Source organism: Orcinus orca, chromosome 2 (genome assembly GCF_937001465.1).
Source record: "Orcinus orca chromosome 2, mOrcOrc1.1, whole genome shotgun sequence".
In the NCBI taxonomy this organism is placed as follows: domain Eukaryota; kingdom Metazoa; phylum Chordata; class Mammalia; order Artiodactyla; family Delphinidae; genus Orcinus; species Orcinus orca.
In genome coordinates, this window is record NC_064560.1 from 190,509,469 (window position 1) to 190,529,035 (window position 19,567).

General features: G+C 41.9%; 3 protein-coding genes across 3 annotated transcripts; 1 reads left to right on the forward strand and 2 right to left on the reverse strand.

Annotated features, from left to right (window-relative positions):
- Positions 1 to 421: 421 nt before the first annotated feature.
- On the reverse strand, positions 422 to 2,838 carry MOAP1 (modulator of apoptosis 1). The gene is given in 5 exon segments (XM_004286800.3): positions 422 to 1,928; positions 1,931 to 2,231; positions 2,233 to 2,634; positions 2,636 to 2,745; positions 2,748 to 2,838. Coding segments are annotated over 5 exon segments (1,095 nt in total). The 3' UTR covers positions 422 to 1,737.
- A 1,123-nt stretch (positions 2,839 to 3,961) lies between these two features.
- On the forward strand, positions 3,962 to 5,367 carry LYSET (lysosomal enzyme trafficking factor). The gene is made up of 2 exons (XM_033419212.2): positions 3,962 to 4,095; positions 4,551 to 5,367. The coding sequence occupies exons 1-2, from the start codon at positions 3,998 to 4,000 to the stop codon at positions 4,960 to 4,962; spliced, it is 510 nt and encodes a 169-aa protein (XP_033275103.1). The 5' UTR covers positions 3,962 to 3,997; the 3' UTR covers positions 4,963 to 5,367.
- Positions 5,368 to 16,068: 10,701 nt separating this feature from the next.
- On the reverse strand, positions 16,069 to 19,539 carry GON7 (GON7 subunit of KEOPS complex). The gene is made up of 2 exons (XM_004262356.4): positions 19,332 to 19,539; positions 16,069 to 16,951 (listed from the first exon to the last, which is right to left on the reverse strand). Exons 1-2 carry the CDS (start codon positions 19,537 to 19,539, stop codon positions 16,860 to 16,862), a joined length of 300 nt encoding a protein of 99 aa, XP_004262404.1. The 3' UTR covers positions 16,069 to 16,859.
- Positions 19,540 to 19,567: the final 28 nt, after the last annotated feature.

Below are 19,567 nucleotides of genomic sequence, written 5' to 3' on the forward strand. Positions count from 1 at the left end.
CCCATGTGTGCACACATTCACAGTGTCTGTTTATCAGCAAAATGCAGCTAATAACACTTCTTACTACTAAGGTGGCAAATAAATGACTATACGCATATAAACAAGATCGGAATTACATCTTTGAATTTATCCATATGTCATCTAGTATTTAGTTTCTCTTTCCTAACCTTTATCGAAGTGTAACTGACAAGTTAAAATTATATACATTTAAGGGGTACAACATGATGGTTTGATGTGTATTTAACCTTCCATAGTGTGAGAACTTACGGGAACTTATAAAGAATGAAACCATGACATTTAATCATAACAGAAACATTATATTATGCCTTCGAATCTAAACCAAAAACGTATATCCCAGGATTGGTTCTTTGTGGGTATTTTTTATTAAAGATAAAGACTTTCAGTCTGAGCTTTCAGCAATTTTCATTTTTTCTTCATGCTTTCATTCTTTTTTTTTTTTTAAGAGACCAAATCACTAACCCATGTCCACCCTCCCTGCTGCCTGTGGGTCTTACAGGTTCTCATACTCCCCACTTCTTAGTGTCCAGTTTGCAGTAGTGATTAAGATGTAGTCCACACTAACGCATACTAATAGTTCATTTATTAAATGTTGTTAACAATCTGCCCTGCTTCCCTTGTGAGGCTGGGTCCAGACACCTTAGGACTGCTTCTCTTTCTTAGCAATGGAAAGAACATTGACCTTGCAGTAAGGCAGATGACAGAATTCTGAAACTAGCTGTTTTTATATTGCAGGATTTTTAAGAGGATTAAGTGAGGAAGCACATGGAACATTTAGTCCAGTCTGCCGTGCAGAGGTATGCAATGTTCCTGTCTTTCTTTTCACCCTCCAGATTCAACGCCCTGATGCCTTTGAACCTGCTACTTGCACTAATTTACACAGTCTCATTTCATTCTATTGTACTTCAGGAGAAGGTCCTGCCAGCACTCTCACTTAGAAAACTACTCCCTACCCACCTGGGCTCCAGGAGGAAAGTGTCCAAGGGACTAAGACTGTGCAATTCAGTGGTTTTCAGATTCATGCTTTTGGAACCCTTTGTTCAAGTGAAATCTCCCTTGGAAACTTGATACAAACAAACTGGGTAAAAAGGTCATTTTATTCACACTTCTTTATTTTATAAGTTCACATCTATAATTTTGTAACCTATTAAAATGATATTCAGAACTAGATGCTTTGAGACACACATCAGAAATCTGGGGTTAGAGGTAGAAGCTGCAAACTGACCAACTGCAGCATTTAATTCTGTCTCTTGTTTTGATGGCATAGAATCAATAAAATTCCGATTCACACAGAAAATGACCTCTTAACCACTGCTCACGATCTTCATGATTAATGTAGGGCCGTACACAGCCCAAAACTATCTATGACACATTATCACATCTGACAGCTACACTTGCACCTATTATCATACAAGCTGACATCTGAACGAGATCGGATCACCATGTGCACCTGAGCCTTGGCTGTCCTCTCAGAGTATCACATGTGCGTAATGATGAGACTCTTTGTACAACTGTGTGTGATAAAAAAAATTCACAGGGTGAATTTAAATATATAAATACCAGTGCAGAACTACATCCTTCTAGTCAATGACACATTTAGGAGACATTAAATGGGCACAGAAATGACAAAGGATTATACTGAGAACTGCACAAAAATGAGTTACTTGGCAACACAAGACAGGGATTGGTTAATGTCTGTCACTGAGCATACAGACTGTTCTACCTTATGCTCTGCTCACTGCCATAGAGCCTTTCCTGATTTCCCAAGATCCAGGTGAAATGCCCCTCTAATCCTGCCTGGAGGAGGGCCGCCTCCTCCTCAGCTGCCTCTTCATCCTTTATTAGTGTCAGTAACTGCAATAAGCCAGGGGCTGAGCCATCCTCTGACAGAGCAAACTTCCTGCGCGGTGTGCTCCAGCAATGGCTTGCTCCAGGCGGGCCTGATTCACAACTTCTTGCTCAACTGCTCCTCTCTCTACCAGTTTCTGTAGTGAAGGCTCCAGCCTTAGTACATACGCAGACAATTTTTTTTCATCCTTCTGGTAAGTGGTCAGATATTTGACCTGCAACACCCTAGGATTATCGGTAACCCCAAATACCTGCTCCAGAGCATGCAGGCATTCAGGGACTGTAATTAAAGGACTGTTTATCTTGAGGACGCGAATGATATCAGATGCCGGGCCTCTAAGGCTCTCTAGCAATCGCCTTCTTTTTTTCGGCATCTGACACCTGCCATGTCTTCATCATTTGAGTGGCATGAAACAGCCAGGATTCAAACTCTTCTTCTTCTGGCTCTGGAGGATCACTGCCTGAGAATACTCTCAGCTTTTTGTATTCCAGGTGTTGCAGGTCAGGCTGAAGAGCCTCATCTAATGCCTGTGACAACACAGGGGCCCGCACTTCTGGGATCATGTCCTGATCTAGGTCAAAAAGGTCGTTTCCATACCCAAGAACTCTGGTAAACTCACCCAATGTCACGCCCTCTCCCTCTAGGAATTCATGTAACCTGCTTAAAAATTCATTGTCTGGGTCAGGGGTCTTAAAGATCACTCTCCAGGCACCCCCGCTTCCGGGTATCTCTTTAGGGACCAGAGCATGACTCGTCTTCTCAGTTAAGTCCTATTAAGGTTGCATTCCTGTTCTCTTCCCTCTGGAACATCCTCCCGAGCAGTCGGTACTCGCTCAAGGGAGCAAAACCAGATCGCAGAGCCTCCTCAATTTCTGCCCTTTACAGGTCTGGGGGATGTCGGCAATCAACAGCGTTTTCCGCGGGTTTACATCCATCCCCCTACACCAGTCTTCTAAGAGGCTTAGCGTCATGATGCCCAAAATAACACATTTAAATTCCAATTTGTCCCGGCCACTGATGCTACTGCAATTCACAGTATTCCTCCACGGTAACCGAGTTAACTCTCGTCTACGTCTGCAGTTCCGACGGGCAGTGAAGATGAAGTAGTCACGTTAGTTCAAGTTGTAAATGAATAACCCGAGCCCGGAGAAGCCCCGCGCACCCGCGCCGGCGGCCGGCCGCACTGCGGCAAGCAGCCACCTTATCCTCTCCCGGCCTCGGGCGCCCCGCAGCAGACAGCGGGGTCCCACTTCACCTCGCAGTTATCTAGTAGTCATGTCTGGGTCCGTCGCCGGTGGCCGAGGCACCAGGGCCTGCTTCCGACGCTTCCCGGGCGGCCAGGTCCGAGGAGCGGGAGAGCGGCTTCTCCTGCACTCGGATGGACAATCGAGAGGGGTATCCGAACTGCGCAGAGGCGCGCCGCAGAATGGCTGACCGTCAGTTGCTGCGGTGCTCTCCGCGGCGAGGAACGACGGGGGCGATCAAAGCCACGAGCGAAGCACCAGGGAGAGGCTTTGAGGAGCGCTGAAGCGGCCAGGCCCAGACTGCCGCCCACCTGAAGGGTAGAGCTACAACCAGCGCCTCCGTAGCTCCCCCGAGTCCCAGCAGAGCTGTTCCGGGAGCGCTCGGGGAGGCGGTGCCACGGCGGAGGCTCCCTAACGTCACGAGGGGGCGGGCCTTTCGGGGGGCGGGGCAAGCGCGCTTCCGTCCCGAGCCGGAAGCCCCGGCTGTGGCAGCATCCGGGACGGCGGGCGGGCGGGCCAACCGGGACAGGAGGTGAGATCCGGGACCTGCCCAGCTCTGCAGGCTCGGCCTGTGGCCGCTGCCGGGCACTGGGCTCCCGGCGCTGCAAGGCGGAGAGGCCCGGGTCTGGCGCCGCCCGCGCAGCCCTGTCGCGGCGGCGGGCGCTGCAGCACGACAGGGGGCGGGGCCGGCTGCAGGGGCGGCCAGGGTGGCTGGGGAGTCTCCCGGCTGGGCCGAGTGACACAGGCTGGGGCTCCGGCAGCGGCGACAGGGGCCGGGCCGCCGCGTGACCGGCTGCAGTCACGCTGTGCTTAATCACAATTAGCTTTTGCTCCAGGCTGGCCGTGCGCACCATTCTCCCAGCCGGTGACCCCGGGGATTTCTTTTATGGTGGCTTTCTCTGAAATGCCAAAGCCACCAGATTATTCAGAGCTGAGTGACTCTTTAACGCTTGCCGTGGGAACAGGAAGATTTTCGGGACCACTGTAAGTGTTTAAGAGTTGCTGTCTTAACTTGGGGGCTCCGATATTGGTTTGACTTGTAGAACCAAGTTTTCATGTCTGAAGCAATACTGTTAATTCAGAAAGTATTTGAAGTATAGAAGTGAAATGTTCCCTAGGGAACTAGTTTAATTACAATTTAAGGGAACGTGTGCTGGACCTATTTAAGCCAGATTTAGTGATTTATTTATCTGTGGGATTCAGTAAAAAGCACACTTTATATATGCTGAAACTTTACTTCCGCATAACTATTACATAAAACAACCTGTAAGATGTTTATACTTCTTAATAGATGTAAATTTAATTTAGTTATTTTAAACCTCAAATGTGTTAGGGAGTATTTTAGAGCTCATTGGACAAAAAGTAAGTACATTTGGAATAACTGACATGACAGCATTACTAGACCCTCACTGTGTTGTTATTGTTGTTTTAACTCAAAGGCACAGAGCATGGAGAATGATGAACTTCCGTCAGCGTATGGGATGGATTGGAGTGGGATTGTATCTGTTAGCAAGTGCAGCAGCATTTTACTATGTTTTTGAAATCAACGAGACTTACAATAGGCTGGCCTTGGAACACATTCAGCAGCACCCAGAGGAGCCCCTTGAAGGAACCACATGGACACACTCCTTGAAAGCTCGGTTACTCTCCCTACCTTTCTGGTTTTGGACAGTTATTTTTCTGATACCTTACTTGCAGATGTTTTTGTTCCTTTATTCTTGTACAAGAGCTGACCCCAAAACGATGGGCTACTGTATTATTCCCATATGCTTGGCAGTTATATGCAATCGCCACCAGGCATTTGTCAAGGCTTCTAATCAGATCAGCAGACTACAACTGATTGATACATAAAATCAGTCACTATTTTTTCCTTACAAGTACAAAACTGCCAGTACTGTATGAAGCCTGATCACAAGACTGCAGTTTCTTCACAGATCTCAGGAAGCTGTGGTGGGGCAGAGGCTTTTTAAAGAATGTGACTAGGGGACTATCTTTATCTGAATATTGAATTTTTAGGTAAAGCCTGTAATACAGTACTACAAAATCATGTTGATGACTTCAGATTTTGGAAGTAAAATTTTATCTGTTATTTGAATTCTTTAGAAACTTGAATAAGTACCTGGATTCATATTTTTATTCTACTGTGCAACATAGTGATGATTCAGAAATTTTTCCTTTGGGGAAAAAAATGAACATTTCCATTGTGTTTAATGTAAAAAGGTCCAAACATAGTCATAAAATTTAAATTTTATACAATTACTTGGCTTGCTTTAAAATTCTTCAGACTAAAACACCAACTCATCCTGTTGTAGCCAAGCCAGCTATTTATACTTGCTTGCTATCAGCTTGTGAGAAATTGGTATAAAATTATTGAGGTGATGGCTGTCTTGAGAAGCAAAATGTGTTCTTCGTTTTGGTAATGCTACTGGCATTATTAATTAGCTAGAATTATTCATGCAACTTTTTTCTTTAAACTACTTGGGAAGAGACTAAGTGTTTGAAAGTTGAGAAATCTAACACATAGAAGATAAAAACAAGGTGTTCAGTGAAAATACTTAAGACAGTCCCTGTTAGATGTGTGACATCTAAAAGATGCTCTCAAGTCATCGTCCTGATTTTCTTTTCTGCCTAGGGTCCAGTCTTCAGACGTTAGGTTAATTGCATGAAGATGTGATCCCTGTACTGCCTCCTTTGCATCTGTACTTACTACCTCATGTCTGGTAACAATACAAGTAACTAAAACATGGAAAATTAGAAATTAGGATTATTTTTCTTCTTTTCTGGGTGAGATCAAGATATATTTTTATACAGTTAATGTCATCAATACCAGGGAAATGTTTACACTGACCGATTTGAATAAGAATCATAACATTTTTTGGTGCTTACTCCGTTGGGCCCTGTCCTAAGAGCTTTACATGAATTAACTCATTTAGTCCTCCCAACAATCCTATGAGATAACAGCTATTATTATCCAGATTTTACAGATAAGGACCGTGAGGTGGAGAAGTTAAGTAACTTGCCAAAGGTTACACAGCCAAGAAGCAGAGGCAGAGTTCTAACCTGGCATCTGATGCCTTTATTCCTAATCACTGAACTGTAGTGCTTCTCACAAATGACAAATGTTTCAGCACTGGGTACTGTCTGCCTAACCATGCTAAAGATTGGAAAAGAACTGAGAAAGGTTTTTCTCAATTTGTGTGAGCTACTGAAAATCTGAAAGTTTTCAAGCAAGCTCAACCTTTACCTTATATCAGGTTTGACCAGAATGGAAGGCTGAGCATTCCATAGCAAGCTTTTACTTGAAAGATAAAGCAGGTACTCTTGTAACTCAAAAGCAGCACGATCAGATTCTTCTGTTCTTCTCCAATTAATCTCATTTCTCTCCTTTACTACTTCCAAAGGTCTAGTTCCTGAAATGATATATTTTTTGCTACAATACATTGAATCTTCAAATTAAGCAGCAGTTTGAAATATATGTTTCTGCAAGGGTCAGATAACCAAATCACTTGTATCTTTTGAATACTTACTAAAAATATGCATGCTGCAGGCAGTTTCCTGAATGATACACATTCATGCTGCACAAGAGTCCTATGAGGCAGGTATGTATTGGTACTAGTACCATTTTACAGAGTAGAGGAAAATGAGGAAACCTGAAGCACATACCAATTAACAACTTGCTCATGGTCACACAGCAAGTGGAAGAGCTAGGATTTGAACCCAGGATATCTGGTTTCAGATCTCCAGCTCTATCATTCCACTATACTGCTTATCAAAGAAAAGATTAAGGAAAGTCATTGAGCAGTTTCTTGTTTTGTCTTGAGGCAGTGATAGTTTGGAAATGATTTAAGGAAATTATTTCCATTACTTTTTGTTTTATAAATGCTTGATGTAATGCAGGGTTTGTGAGTTTGCTATTTGTCTTGTAAGGCAGTAATTCCTTTTTATTGAAGTAGACTTTCTTACACTTAAGATTCTAGTATTTTGGGATTTGGTGAGCAAACGCTCAGTCCATCTCTTTCTTTCAAGATATTGCCTTGATAGTAGAAATATTAAAATAATTAGAGTAGGAGTAATGTATTTCCAAATGCAATCACAAAGGTTTAGACTGCAGGGTTAATCTGTTTTTTGATTATTTAGGAATTAATTATCCAAGTTTTAGATTATTCCTATTTTCTCAATGGCTATTTAATAGTTCAAAGCACTCTTTTGGTAAAGAGAGAAAGGTGAAATTAGTCCTTAGCCCTATTAGATTGAGGTGGAGGTTGAAACCAATGGATAGGAGACCTGTGTATTGTAACAGATCACTTATTTCATAGTCACATCACAATACAAAAAGCTGTGAATACAGGATTAGATAATGAGATAAATGGCAAATGTAAAAAGTGCTTCAGGGATTTTAGGGAAGGGACACATCCTAGTATCTATAGCTACTCAGTGATATTTGCTTCCAGATTGAGAAAAACAGTTACAGCTCCTAGTGGGTTTTTGTTTTTTTTTTAATATTTATTTTATTTGGCTGCGTCGGGTCTTAGTTGCGGCATGCGGGCTCTTTGATGTGGCACTGGGCTTCTAATTGTGGTACATGGGCTCTAGAGCGAGCGGGCTTAGTTGCCCTGCGGCATATGGGATCTTAGTTCCCCAACCAGGGATCAAACATGTGCCCCCTGCAGTGGCGGTGCGCGGAGTCCTAACCACTGGACCGCCAGGGAATTCCCAAATTTTCTGGTTTTAAAGAGGTTACCAGTTTCAAAGTAAAAAATGTGATTCCCCAAGTTTAGAATTTGATTCTACTTCAAACAAAGCTTTTATAGTTAACAAGCTTTTCTTTGCAGAAGTGGAATCATCAGGTAAAGTGCTACAGCACCCATAAAATAATCAAACCTGTATGTTTGCTCACCATGGGTGGTGTTAAAGTCTATGTTAAGATTATCTGGTGTTGATTTCCTTCTTGATGGATTTAATGTTCTCAATCTCCAAATCACTGGCAGAAAAGCTTACCGCAGTACTACATGACTCATTTTTGCATCAAGTATGTGCCATCACTTTATAAATTCTCCAATATATTGATAAAGTTCCATATAACTCTGGACCATGGTTGGGAATCATTATGCATTGGTATTTTTGTTTTGGTCTAAGGCAGTGAGTGGGTCTTGAACTGTGGCTGAATGTTAGAATCACTCAAGGAAATAAAAAACAAAGCAAAACTCCTCATAAACAATGCCAGGGTCCCTCCCAGCTATCAATCCCTGGGGGGAGGGGCCAAGGCAATCCTGTTTTAGGAGGTCTTCAAGCAAGTCTATTAAGGTTGAGAGTTACTGGGCCAGGGGTTTTCACGCAACATAAAGCTTCAGCTGTTACTCGTGAGAACTGTGTTTGTCTTTGGAACAGTGTCAACAATTATTTCATGGTAGGCTTACCCCAGCTGTCTGAATTGTGCAAATCTTTAAAAAGGTGTCTATATATTCTTTCTTTTCTTTTTTTCCAAGGTTTCAATAGACTTCATTGTTAAGCAGACTTATAAACTAATGTATGTGGTCCCAGGATGTCAAGCATGGAGAAAGAGAGGTCATGAAGATCAGCTGCAGAAGGTCACTAACTGAAGGCCATGATCTAGGGGAGGCCAGCCAGGAATGCAGTAGACATGATCAGGACAGGCTAGGGGTGGTCATGTCACAGAGAAGGGAAAGGACAGCCCTCTTTACTCCTGCTTCTTGTAGCTCTCCAGGTATGACAAGACCCTGCCCCAGGCAGGAGGAAACAGGAAGTAGGAGGTGAGCCCAACGTCAACATCCATGGTCCTGAGCTGCTCCCATGGTGGCTTGGAATGCATCTGGGCATGCAGCACCGGGAGCTGCAGGCCGGCCTGTCAGGCCCCTCAGCAGCAGTGGCGGCAGAGTAGATATGACCATACCAGGTAGACTGCAGACAGCTGCCAGCCAGAGCCCAAGGTCGGGAATGAGATGTCTATATTTTGTGATTCTGATTCCTATCGTCCAATTTATCCTGAATACACTTCTGTCAGGCTTTTGCCTCCCACTCTACCAAAGCTGCTCTCTTGTCAAGAGGTTGCCAGTCATTTACATGTAACAACCCAATGGTCAAGTCTCAGTCCTCAAATTACCTTTTTTTTTTTTTGGCTGTGTCGTGCCTTGTGGGATCTTGGTTCCCTGACCAGGGATTGAACCTGGGCTCTTGGCAGTGAAAGCATGGAGTCCTAACTACTGGACTGCCAGGGAATTCCCCCTCATTATTATTATTTTTAATGGATTTTAAAAAAACACAATTTATTTATTTTGGTTGCGCCGGGTCTTAGTTGCGGCAGGTGGACTCTTAGTTGCAGCATGCATGTGGGATCTAGTTCCCCCACCAGGGATCGAACCCGGGCACCCTTCATTGGGAGCACAGAGTCTTACCACTGGACCACCAGAGAAGTCCCTCAAATTACTTTTTGACACACTCCCTTGTCCTTGAGCTATTTTCTTCGGCTGGCTTCTGGATCAGTACTGCCCAATAGAATTTTAGTGATGTTGGAAATGTTCTGTATCTGTGCTGTCCCTATAATAGCCAGGAGCCACATGAAATGAGCCCTTGAGATGTGGCCAGTGCGGCTGAGGAACTGAATTTTAAATTTTAATGAAACAGTCACATGTGGCTAGTAGCTACCATGTATTAGTCCAATTCTAGATACTTTTCTGATTTGCTTCCTTCCTCACCAGCTTCTCCTATCCCCTTTGCTGTTTCCTCTTTGAGGATCTGCCCAATTTCCAAGTGCTGGCATGCCTCAGTTCTCTTTTCTACACTTAATCCCTTGTCATTGCATCCAGGCTCATGGCTTTAAAACCCAAATTTCTATCACTTCCTTGATCTCACTCCTGAGCTCCAGACTTGAATATCTAACTGCCTACTTGATATTTACTAAGATATCTTACCAGGCACCTGAAACTTAACCTGTCTATAAAGATAAGCTGCTGATCTCTCCACCCACCAAAATCTGCTCAAGTCCCCTAAAAGTCTACTATCAAACAAGAGGCGAGGGATCATTTTAAAAGTTATTCCTCTCAAAAATCCTTCTATAGCTCCCCTTCTCAGAATAAAAGCCAAAGTCCTTAACATGGCACACAAAGTTCTAAGTAAGTGGCCCTCGACTTTGACTTCATTTTCTACAACCCCCTCCACCCCTTGCTCCACTCCAGCCACACTGGTCTTCTTGCTGATTCTAGAACATGCCAGAAAAACATGTTTCAGGGCTTCTGGGCTCAGTGTACCTTCTGCCTGGATGCTCAGCCCTGACCGGCTCCATCACCTTCTTCAGACCTTTGCTCAACTGTCATCTTAGTGAGGCTGCCTCTGACTACCCTATTGAAAATTAAGCATCCGCCTCCCCCGCTTTTCTCCAGAGCACTTACTGTCATATAACATGTTATACATTTTGTCAGAATCTAAACTTCATGAGGGCAGGAACTTTGTCTGTTTATGCCATGTGCCCCATGCCCAGAACAGTGCCTGCCACATAGTAGGTGCTCAGTAATTATTTACTGCATGAGTGATTTTTATTGCCACTCAACAGCTCTCTCACGAGGCTGCAAAACAATCTAGAGAGAACAAAGTTACCAAGTGCATAGCATAATTTGTCATGTGTTCTAGGTAAGTTTGGTTACTTAGCTCTTTCCAGTTTCAGCATGTAGGGATATATTCTTTTCAAGGCCAAGATTTAAAATGAGTCTCTCAATTTATTTTTTCTAACAGTTCTTGTGATGTTGGCTGTCTTGGGATTTTCCTTATTCATGCGAGAAAAACATAGACCACAGTCACAAACAAGGTTTTAAGTGGTGGTTAGTCTTGAGAAATTCTTAAGTTACAATCATGAAAACAATGGTTTCCTAAACCACCAAACATACGCAGCAAATATCATGAGGACATCTTAGAGCTACAGCACACACTTTCAGTACTCTGGTATCAAGGGGCAATACCTTGGCCCTATAAAGCACTCATTTAAACTAGTAATGTGCTTCCAGAAGTTACTTCTATACCCAGCAGAATTTCTGGCATAAGAGTAAATTTCTATTTAAAACTGTACCCCAATTGCCTTGTTGCTGCCCCAACGTGAGCTGCTATTTTTTAAAAGATTTAAATAGAGGCTTACTGTCTAGCATTCACTGTTTCCTGGACCATGTCTTTATTTTATTTTATTTTTTTAATTATTTTTTTGGCTGCGTTTTGGTCTTCGCTGCTGCGTGCGGTCTTTCTCTAGTTGTGGCGAGCGGGGGGCCACTCTTCACTGAGGTGCGCGGGCTTCTCATTGCAGTGGCTTCTACTATTGCAGGCAAGGGCTCTAGGCGGGTGGGCTTCAGTAGTTGTGGCTCGCAGTCTCTAGAGCGCAGGCTCAGTAGCTGTGGCGCACGGGCTTAGTTGCTCCACGACATGTGGGATCTTCCTGGACCAGGGCTCAAACCCGCGTCCCCTGCATTGGCAGGTGGATTCTTAACTACTACGCCACCTGGGAAGTCTGGGCCATGTCTTTAAATAGAGCAACTCTGATCCCAAAGGTCACCTGAGAACTGGAATAGTTACAGTAACATTGAGAAATTCTTTTTATACTTTGAGAATACTGCACTGGCTAGAGGGTTAAGGCTGGGCCCATCAGTTTTAGAAATACCTCCTCCCTTTCATTAATGGTACCCTATTCTCATATTTAGCCCAGCTCTCGTAAACCTCTTTAGAAGTTGCATACTCCCTTTTCTGACAAAGTAGTAGTCAGATGGGAAATGTGGACATTTTGTTTTGTTTAAGTCTGGATTCGTTAATTTTTGCCCTGAATTACGTACATGACAATGTTTTAAACTACTGAGCCTGTGTGTCTGGAGCCTGTGCTCCGCAGCAGGAGAGGCTGTGGTACTGAGAGGCCCGCGCACCACGATGAAGAGTGGCCCCCACTTGCAACAACTAGAGAAAGCCCTTGCACAGAAACGAAGACCCAACACAGCCAAAAATTAATTAATTAACTAATTTTTAAAAAGTAACTGTTTAAAAAATAAATAAATAAAATAAAACAAACTGTTAATATGGCTGATCTGCCCTTATTAAAAAATCATGACTTTTTTGTTTTTCTGTTTGTGTAGAAAAATATGTAACATATGCTTTTTTAAAAAAGCAAAGAGAGGGCTTCCCTGGTGGCGCAGTGGTTGAGAGTCTGCCTGCCAATGCAGGGGACACGGGTTCGAGCCCTGGTCCGGGAAGATCCCACATGCCGCCGAGCAACTAAGCCCGTGCGCCACAACTACTGAGCCTGTGCTCCAGAGCCCGCGAGCCACAACTACTGAGCCCACGTGCCTAGAGCCCGTGCTCTGCAACAAGAGGAGCCACCACAGTGAGAACCCGACGGACCGCAACCAAGAGTAGTTGCTCACAGCAACTAGAGAAAGCCCATGCAAATCAATGAAGACCCAATGCAGCCAAAAATAAAATAAATTAAAAAAAAGCAAAGAGAACAAGAGCATACAATGAAAAGTCTCACTCTCAACCCCAACTCCTTCTTCCAGGTGCAGTTTGACTATCCTTTCAGAGATACTATATGCATATCTAGCCAATATTCTCCATTAGAAGCATTCTGCACTCTGTTCTACATCTTGCTAGTTTTCATTTAACACATATACTGCATATTGATCTTAATAACACATAGAGCTATACCTTGGTCTTTTTTTAATGGCTGCACAGAATTATTGTACTAATGTGCTTCTTTTTTTAAATTTAATTAACTAGGGTCTTCTGCTGATGAACATTTAGGTTGTTTACAATCATTTGTTACCAAGAATAATGCTACAATGAATAGTTTTATATATTTATCTGTGCATATGTGTGCTATTAACCATAGGATAAATTTCTATTAGTGAAACTGCTGGGTCAAAGAGCATGCACATTTAACTTTTTTTTTTTTTTTGTGGTATGTGGGCCTCTCACCACTGTGGCCTCTCCTGTTGCGGACCACAGGCTCCGGATGCTCAGGCTCAGCAGCCATGGCTCACGGGCCCAGCCGCTCTGCGGCATGTGGGATCTTCCCGGACCGGGGCACGAACCCATGTCCCCTGCATCGGCAGGCGGACTCTCAACCACTGCGCCACCAGGGAAGCCCCTCACATTTAACATTTTGACAGAATCGTCAACTTGACTTTTGAAGAGCTTATACCAATTTACACTCTCACCACCAATATATTATGGACTTCACACCCTTTCCAGCTCAATAATGCATCAAAATTTTTGCCCTTTCAGTCTGAGAAGTAAGAAAACAGTATTGCATTGTGGTTTTACTTTTCTTTGAAGTGAAATTTTCTATTGTCTTTCTGAAGGAATTTTAGTTCTTAGTCATTTCTGTTGAAAATACTAAATACTTTTTCCCGCTTTGTCTTTTAATCTCATTTACAGAATATTCAGAAATTTTCATTATTATGTAATTGCATTTACTAATCTTTTCTATCACGGTGTCTGGATTTCTAAAAGGCTTCCTTAGGTAACCTTCCTCACTCTGAGACTATAAAAACTCTTAGTCCATTTTCTTTTAGTACTTTTACAGGTTTTTTTTTTTTTAAATACTAAACATCTTGAATCTACCTGAAATTTATTATGCCCTAGGTAGTGAGAAAAGAACCCAACTTCATCACAAAAACTAACCACCTTGTTTCTCATTTGTTAAAACCGAAAGTGTTATTTTACAAATATTCTCCAATTTCTATAATAATTTTACACTCTAATCTTACTATATACTTAAATGTGCAAGATGACATCACAGGACGATTATAGTATGATTAATTTCCCCAAACATGTTAAAGCCTAGGTTTTTAAGATATCTTATGTATGCATCTTACTGCAGAATGTTAGATAAGAAATGATATTCTATGTTTGTAGATTGAACAGTTCTACCGAGAAATAGGTGTATCTTTAATAGGCTAAATGGGATGTAGGGAAAAGTACTACATAATAAACTGAGGGCCACAGATGTCTCTCATTTTTCCATTTGGAAGAAAACAAACTTTATTTCCTTAAAAATACAAGCCTTCTCAATAAAAGTTTTAAAAAAATATTGCAGGACTTCCCTGGTGGTGCAGTGGTTAAGAATCCGCCTGCTAATGCAGGGGACACGGATTTGAGCCCTGGTCCGGGAAGATCCCACATGCCACGGAGCAACTAAGCCCGTGCGCCACAACTACTGAAGCCCGCGTGCCACAACTACTGAAGCCTGCGCGCCTAGAGCCTGTGCTCCACAACAAAGAGAAGCCACCACAATGAGAAGCCCGTGCACCGCAACGAAGAGTAGCCCCCGCTCACCACAACTAGAGAAAGCCCATGCACAGCAACGAAGACCCAACTCTGCCAAAAAATAAATAAATTTATATATAAAAAAAAAATTTGAGCAGCTTGAAGAAATACTTCTAATAAAGTACATTTTATAAGGGGGTAAGTACAGGGGGCCAGGTTCCACAGAAACATATAGTATGGGGACCTAACATTGTCTCAGAAGCTGAGAAAGTTCTGCTGAAGGAAATGTTTAAATGTTCAAACTTCCTAACTAATATTACAGCCAAGCAACAGTAACCTATTATAAAAGAGTAAAAGTTCTTGTCCTTGGCCACCGAACTCTTAAAATAAGTATTTAATGTGACACAAAAGCACTTACATATATACATATTTGCATATGTCCATATATTTCATATTTAGAACTTCATATTTTAAAAGATTATCTAAGGGCTTCCCTGGTGGCGCAGTGGTTGAGTCCGGCTGCCGATGCAGGGTACATGGGTTCGTGCCCCAGTCCGGGAGGATCCCACATGCCGCGGAGCGGCTGGGCCCATGAGCCATGGCCGCTGAGCCTGCGCGTCCGGAGCCTGTGCTCCGCAATGGGAGAGGCCACAACAGTGAGAGGCCCGCGTACCACACACAAAAAAATAAATAAATAAATAAATACAAATTACCTAAGTCTAGCATCAAGGTAGGATTAGGTAGGATTGTGGGGTTGACTTTCTTGTATAACAGTAAAGTTGGAGCTGTTTCAGAGAATAACTGTATCCTGTATGCCTGTGGCCAACAGTTTTACCTCTGGTTTTCAGATTAGAAAACCAGTCAAGGCATTTCTTTTCTACTGGTCCTTCAAGCTGGTCCCTCAAACCTTCAAAATCTTTTTTGTCATGCATGCGGCTCACTTAGGAAGACAGTATTAGAATCAGAAAAAGATCGATCAGACCTATAACCCAGACCTCCAAACACTAGACCACAAGCAAAAATATGTTGACATTTCTTCTTCATAAACATACTTACTAAACACAGAAGGAGACAAAATGTTCAGGAGCAAAGTTCAGCTACTACTTTAAAAGTATGAACTATTTTAATTATACAGCTTGTTTTTTTAAGGATTGTATAAAGATAAAAGATTATTACAAATCAGTAATTGAGCTGAAATCCCAATATTAGAGACATTATCACAAACTAAACAAGGTAATTTCTGACCATTTATAAAACTTTTTCTAGTTGGTATTGTTTTAATTACATAAGAGTACTTAGTGGAAGGCTGATGTTCCAAGTAAAACAATACTTTAAAGATATGAAAAGGTGTGTAAATTCAGTTTCCTTAATAGCATGTACTTTGTAAGCTATAGGTTTCAGAATGCGTAACTGGGAAAGTGCTACGGGAATCTTTCAAAGGCTATGTGTATAACCCAAGCTCTGCCAATAAGCTCTGTAACTCAGGGCAAATACCTCACATTTGATTCACCTCTGAAATAAATCATATAATCTGTAAGGTTACTTCCAACTCTAAAATTCTATGACAATTTGTGTTTCAGTAGGTACATGCTACTTGATTTCTCTGCAGTTTAGCTATCTAAATGAATCAGGAAACACGCAGAATAAATGAAAAATGCCTTAGTCCCTCCAACAAGCAGAAAAGGAATACATACACACACACATATATTTTAGGAATATATACATATGTATATTTAAAGGATTTGATAGTCCTTTGCTAAGCAAAATCAAAGTTTGACTACAGGATGACACGAAATATCTTTTTATATTCAACACAGGTTGCTTACCTAAAGACTTATATTTGTGTTAACATAAATAGCACATCACAGCCTAAAAGCACACCCCATTTATAACTCTCTTAAGGTACAGGTTAAACATATACCCATTGAGTGGTATCGTCTCCAGAAGTCTGTGTACTGGGTGTGAGTGTGGATTCAAGGTTTCCTTGGATCTCTCTCAAGGGCTCTCCTTTCTCTTCAGTATTTCTCTCTATTCCCATTTTACTTCTACTTATACAGAACTGCCATTCTTAAATTTAATACCCAATTTTCACCACTTGTTCATGTCAGTTCCTTGAAATATAATTGTCCATGAACCTTGACATGTACTTTTTATAACAGAAGCTAAAAGATGTAGACATCACACAATTTAATCCAGAGGGTATTTAAAAAGTATAAAGAAAGAATTCAGTTGCCAACATAGTGGATTTTATACATTATTAAATGTCTATTTTATCTCCATGGTCTGAAACTTACTTCTCACTCAAGAAAAAAGATTCCTTTCTAAACATTTATTCTATCTTTCTTTGATGGAAACAGCAGAAAAGCTTCTTCTTTGACAAAATTGTCCCAGGGGAACAAAGCAAATGCTTTCCAAATTAGAGCACAAGTCTTCCTTAAATGTCAGTGTGTGATAAATAAGATATCATAGCAGTCTTTTAAATTTCATAAAAGCTACAGTTAAGTTGGTGTTTTTGGCCGTTTTGCAGAGGGTCCATCTGAGTTAGTTCTGTTATCGTTATTTTCATCTTCTGCATCATCTTCATCATCACCTTTTAAAATAAATATTTGTTGTATGACAATATGTTCATTGGTTGAAAGAAATATACATAGCTAAAGCAGCTGATAATGAGACCATTTCACTTTAGGGATTAATAGAACAATGGATATATCAAATTCGAAATATGTACAGTTAAAAAGACTTTGGGAATTTTGGTGTTTAAAACCTTTCTTTTCTATCAGTTTTTTTTTGAGATATGATTCATATACCATAAAATTCACTTTCAAAGCATACAGTTTATTTAGATATTCACTAGGTTGGGCCACCATCACCACTAATTTCAGGACACTTTTCATCTTCCCAGAAAGAAATCTCATACAAATTAGCAGTCACTTCCCATTCCCCTCAGTCCTTGGCAGCCACTAATCTACTTTCCTATCTCTTAGATTTGTGTATTGTGGACACTTCATACAAATGAATCGTAAAACATGTGGCCTTTTGTGTCTGCCTTCTTTCACTTATCATGTTTTCAGAGTTCATTCATGTTGTATAGCATTTATCAGTACTTCATTCCTTTCTGTTGCTGAGTAATATCCATTGTATGGATATATATTTTATCTACTCATGAGCTGATGGACATCTGTGTTGTTTCCACTTTTTAGCTATTATGAATAATGCAGCTATGAACATTTGTGCGTTTGTTTTTAATGGGAACATGTTTCCAGTTCTCTCGGGAGAACGAGGAGTGGAACTAGGAATCCCTAGGAGTAGAATTGCTAGGTCGTACGACAAATTTATGTTTAACTTTTTGAGGAACTGACAAAGTGTTCTCCAAAGAAGGTACACCATTTTGCATTTCCACCCGCAGTGTATGAGGGCTCCAATTTCTTCACATCCTAGCCAAGACTTGTTATTGTTCTTTCTGATTACAGCCTTCCTAGTGGGCATGGCATGGTATGTCACTGCGGCTTTGATTTGCCTTTCCCTGAAAGTGAATGATGTTAAGCATCTTTTCAGGTGCTTTCTGGCCATTTGTATATCTTATCTGGAGCACTGTCTATTCAAGTCTTCTGCACACTTGGTAACTGGATTCTTTTTTTTTTTTTTTTGGTCATTATGATGACTTTTTTTCAATTGAAGTATAATTGACCCACAACACTGTTAGCTCCAGGTGCACAACACAGTGACTCAATACTTCTGTACATTACAAAATGATCACCACTATTTGTCTTTCTAGTGTTGCGTTCTACCACTTTTCTTTCATAATTGTTACATTTTTAAAATTTTGTATTTGTTAAGATTCATATAAGATAAAATCTGTCATTTTAATCTCTACAGCTTTTAACAAAGGAAATTCAAACAGAAGCTTTATAGGGACCTCATTGAATATACAAAAGCATGTCTTCCTGTATGAAGATATTACTGACCCACTATTAGTAGAACAGACAGCAGTTACTTTTCCAGTAAGTAATTATATATATATATATATAAATGGCTCTACCTATACCTGTCCTTATTCCAATGATAATATTTTCAACGGATCAGAGAGGAACTTTTGGAGGCAAGAACCAGGACTTCTCTCTCATGGAAACAATCTATTATCTGAAGTTCGTGTAATATTCTGAATTGGTTCCTTCACATTATCTGGCAATCAAGATGTAAACAAGATGGAAAGGAAAGTACAGTACAGTTTAAGCTCCTCTACAGAGGAATTAAGTCCTGATTCTAATATTTAGTTCTTAGGTTCTTCAGCTCAGGGTAGTCAAGACAAGACTTAAAAAAAACGAATACACTTAAATTTCCCGTTTCTACTTTCAAACTGCACCTACAAAACTGGGAAAGGAAAGGAGTCCCTGAGAGTTAAGACTTGTTCATATAAAATCTGCTGCAATCTTCGGAACCTGCTCCTATTCTGTGACAGATGGCAGTCTTCCAAACTTGTTCGTAATTTTACACCGGGGAAGATTCCTTTCCATCCTTCAACAGCCAGCTTAGAATTCACGCCCTCTCTGAAGTCTTCTTGGGTTCTCTAGGTTTGCAATAGCTACAGAGGAGCCTAGGGTCATCCTTCTACTCTTTAATAAGAGTGTTTGTCTGTCTAACCCCTCAGCGGTCAGAGTTCCACAAGGACAGGAACTGAGTTTCATTCTTTCTCCAGAGTTCAGCCCAATGACTGTCATAGAGCAGCAGACGTTCAGCACGTTTTTGTGTGTGTGTGATTTAAATGCAAAGAGAATCGTGAAAAGCAGCCCTGGTAAATGAGCCCAGGTACAGCCCAGATCTGGCGGAAGGTGCTAAGAAGTTTTAGTTGGATTTCTTCCCCCCAGGCTCACTTTCTCCAAGTTTGCCACTCCACGCAGGCTCCCTGAGCAGACTTTCCCTGGGCGCCCCTGCCCACCCATCTGTCGCTCCAGCACCGTCTCAGAACTCACCGTCCAACGCCTTCTCTGGAGCCGCCGCCACCCGGTCCTGTGCTTCCCGCTGTACCGGGGAGCCGAGGAGGTTGGTCACCAGCTCCCTCATCTTAGCCACGCCCGACAACAAGCCCTGGAAAGGGTCGGCGACGCCCGGCGCCTCACAGGGCACCCGTAGCTGCTGTCGCTGCCCGTCCTGCCCGACGTACTCGGCCAACAACTCCATGGACACCGCCGAACTTCCAGAGCGCACA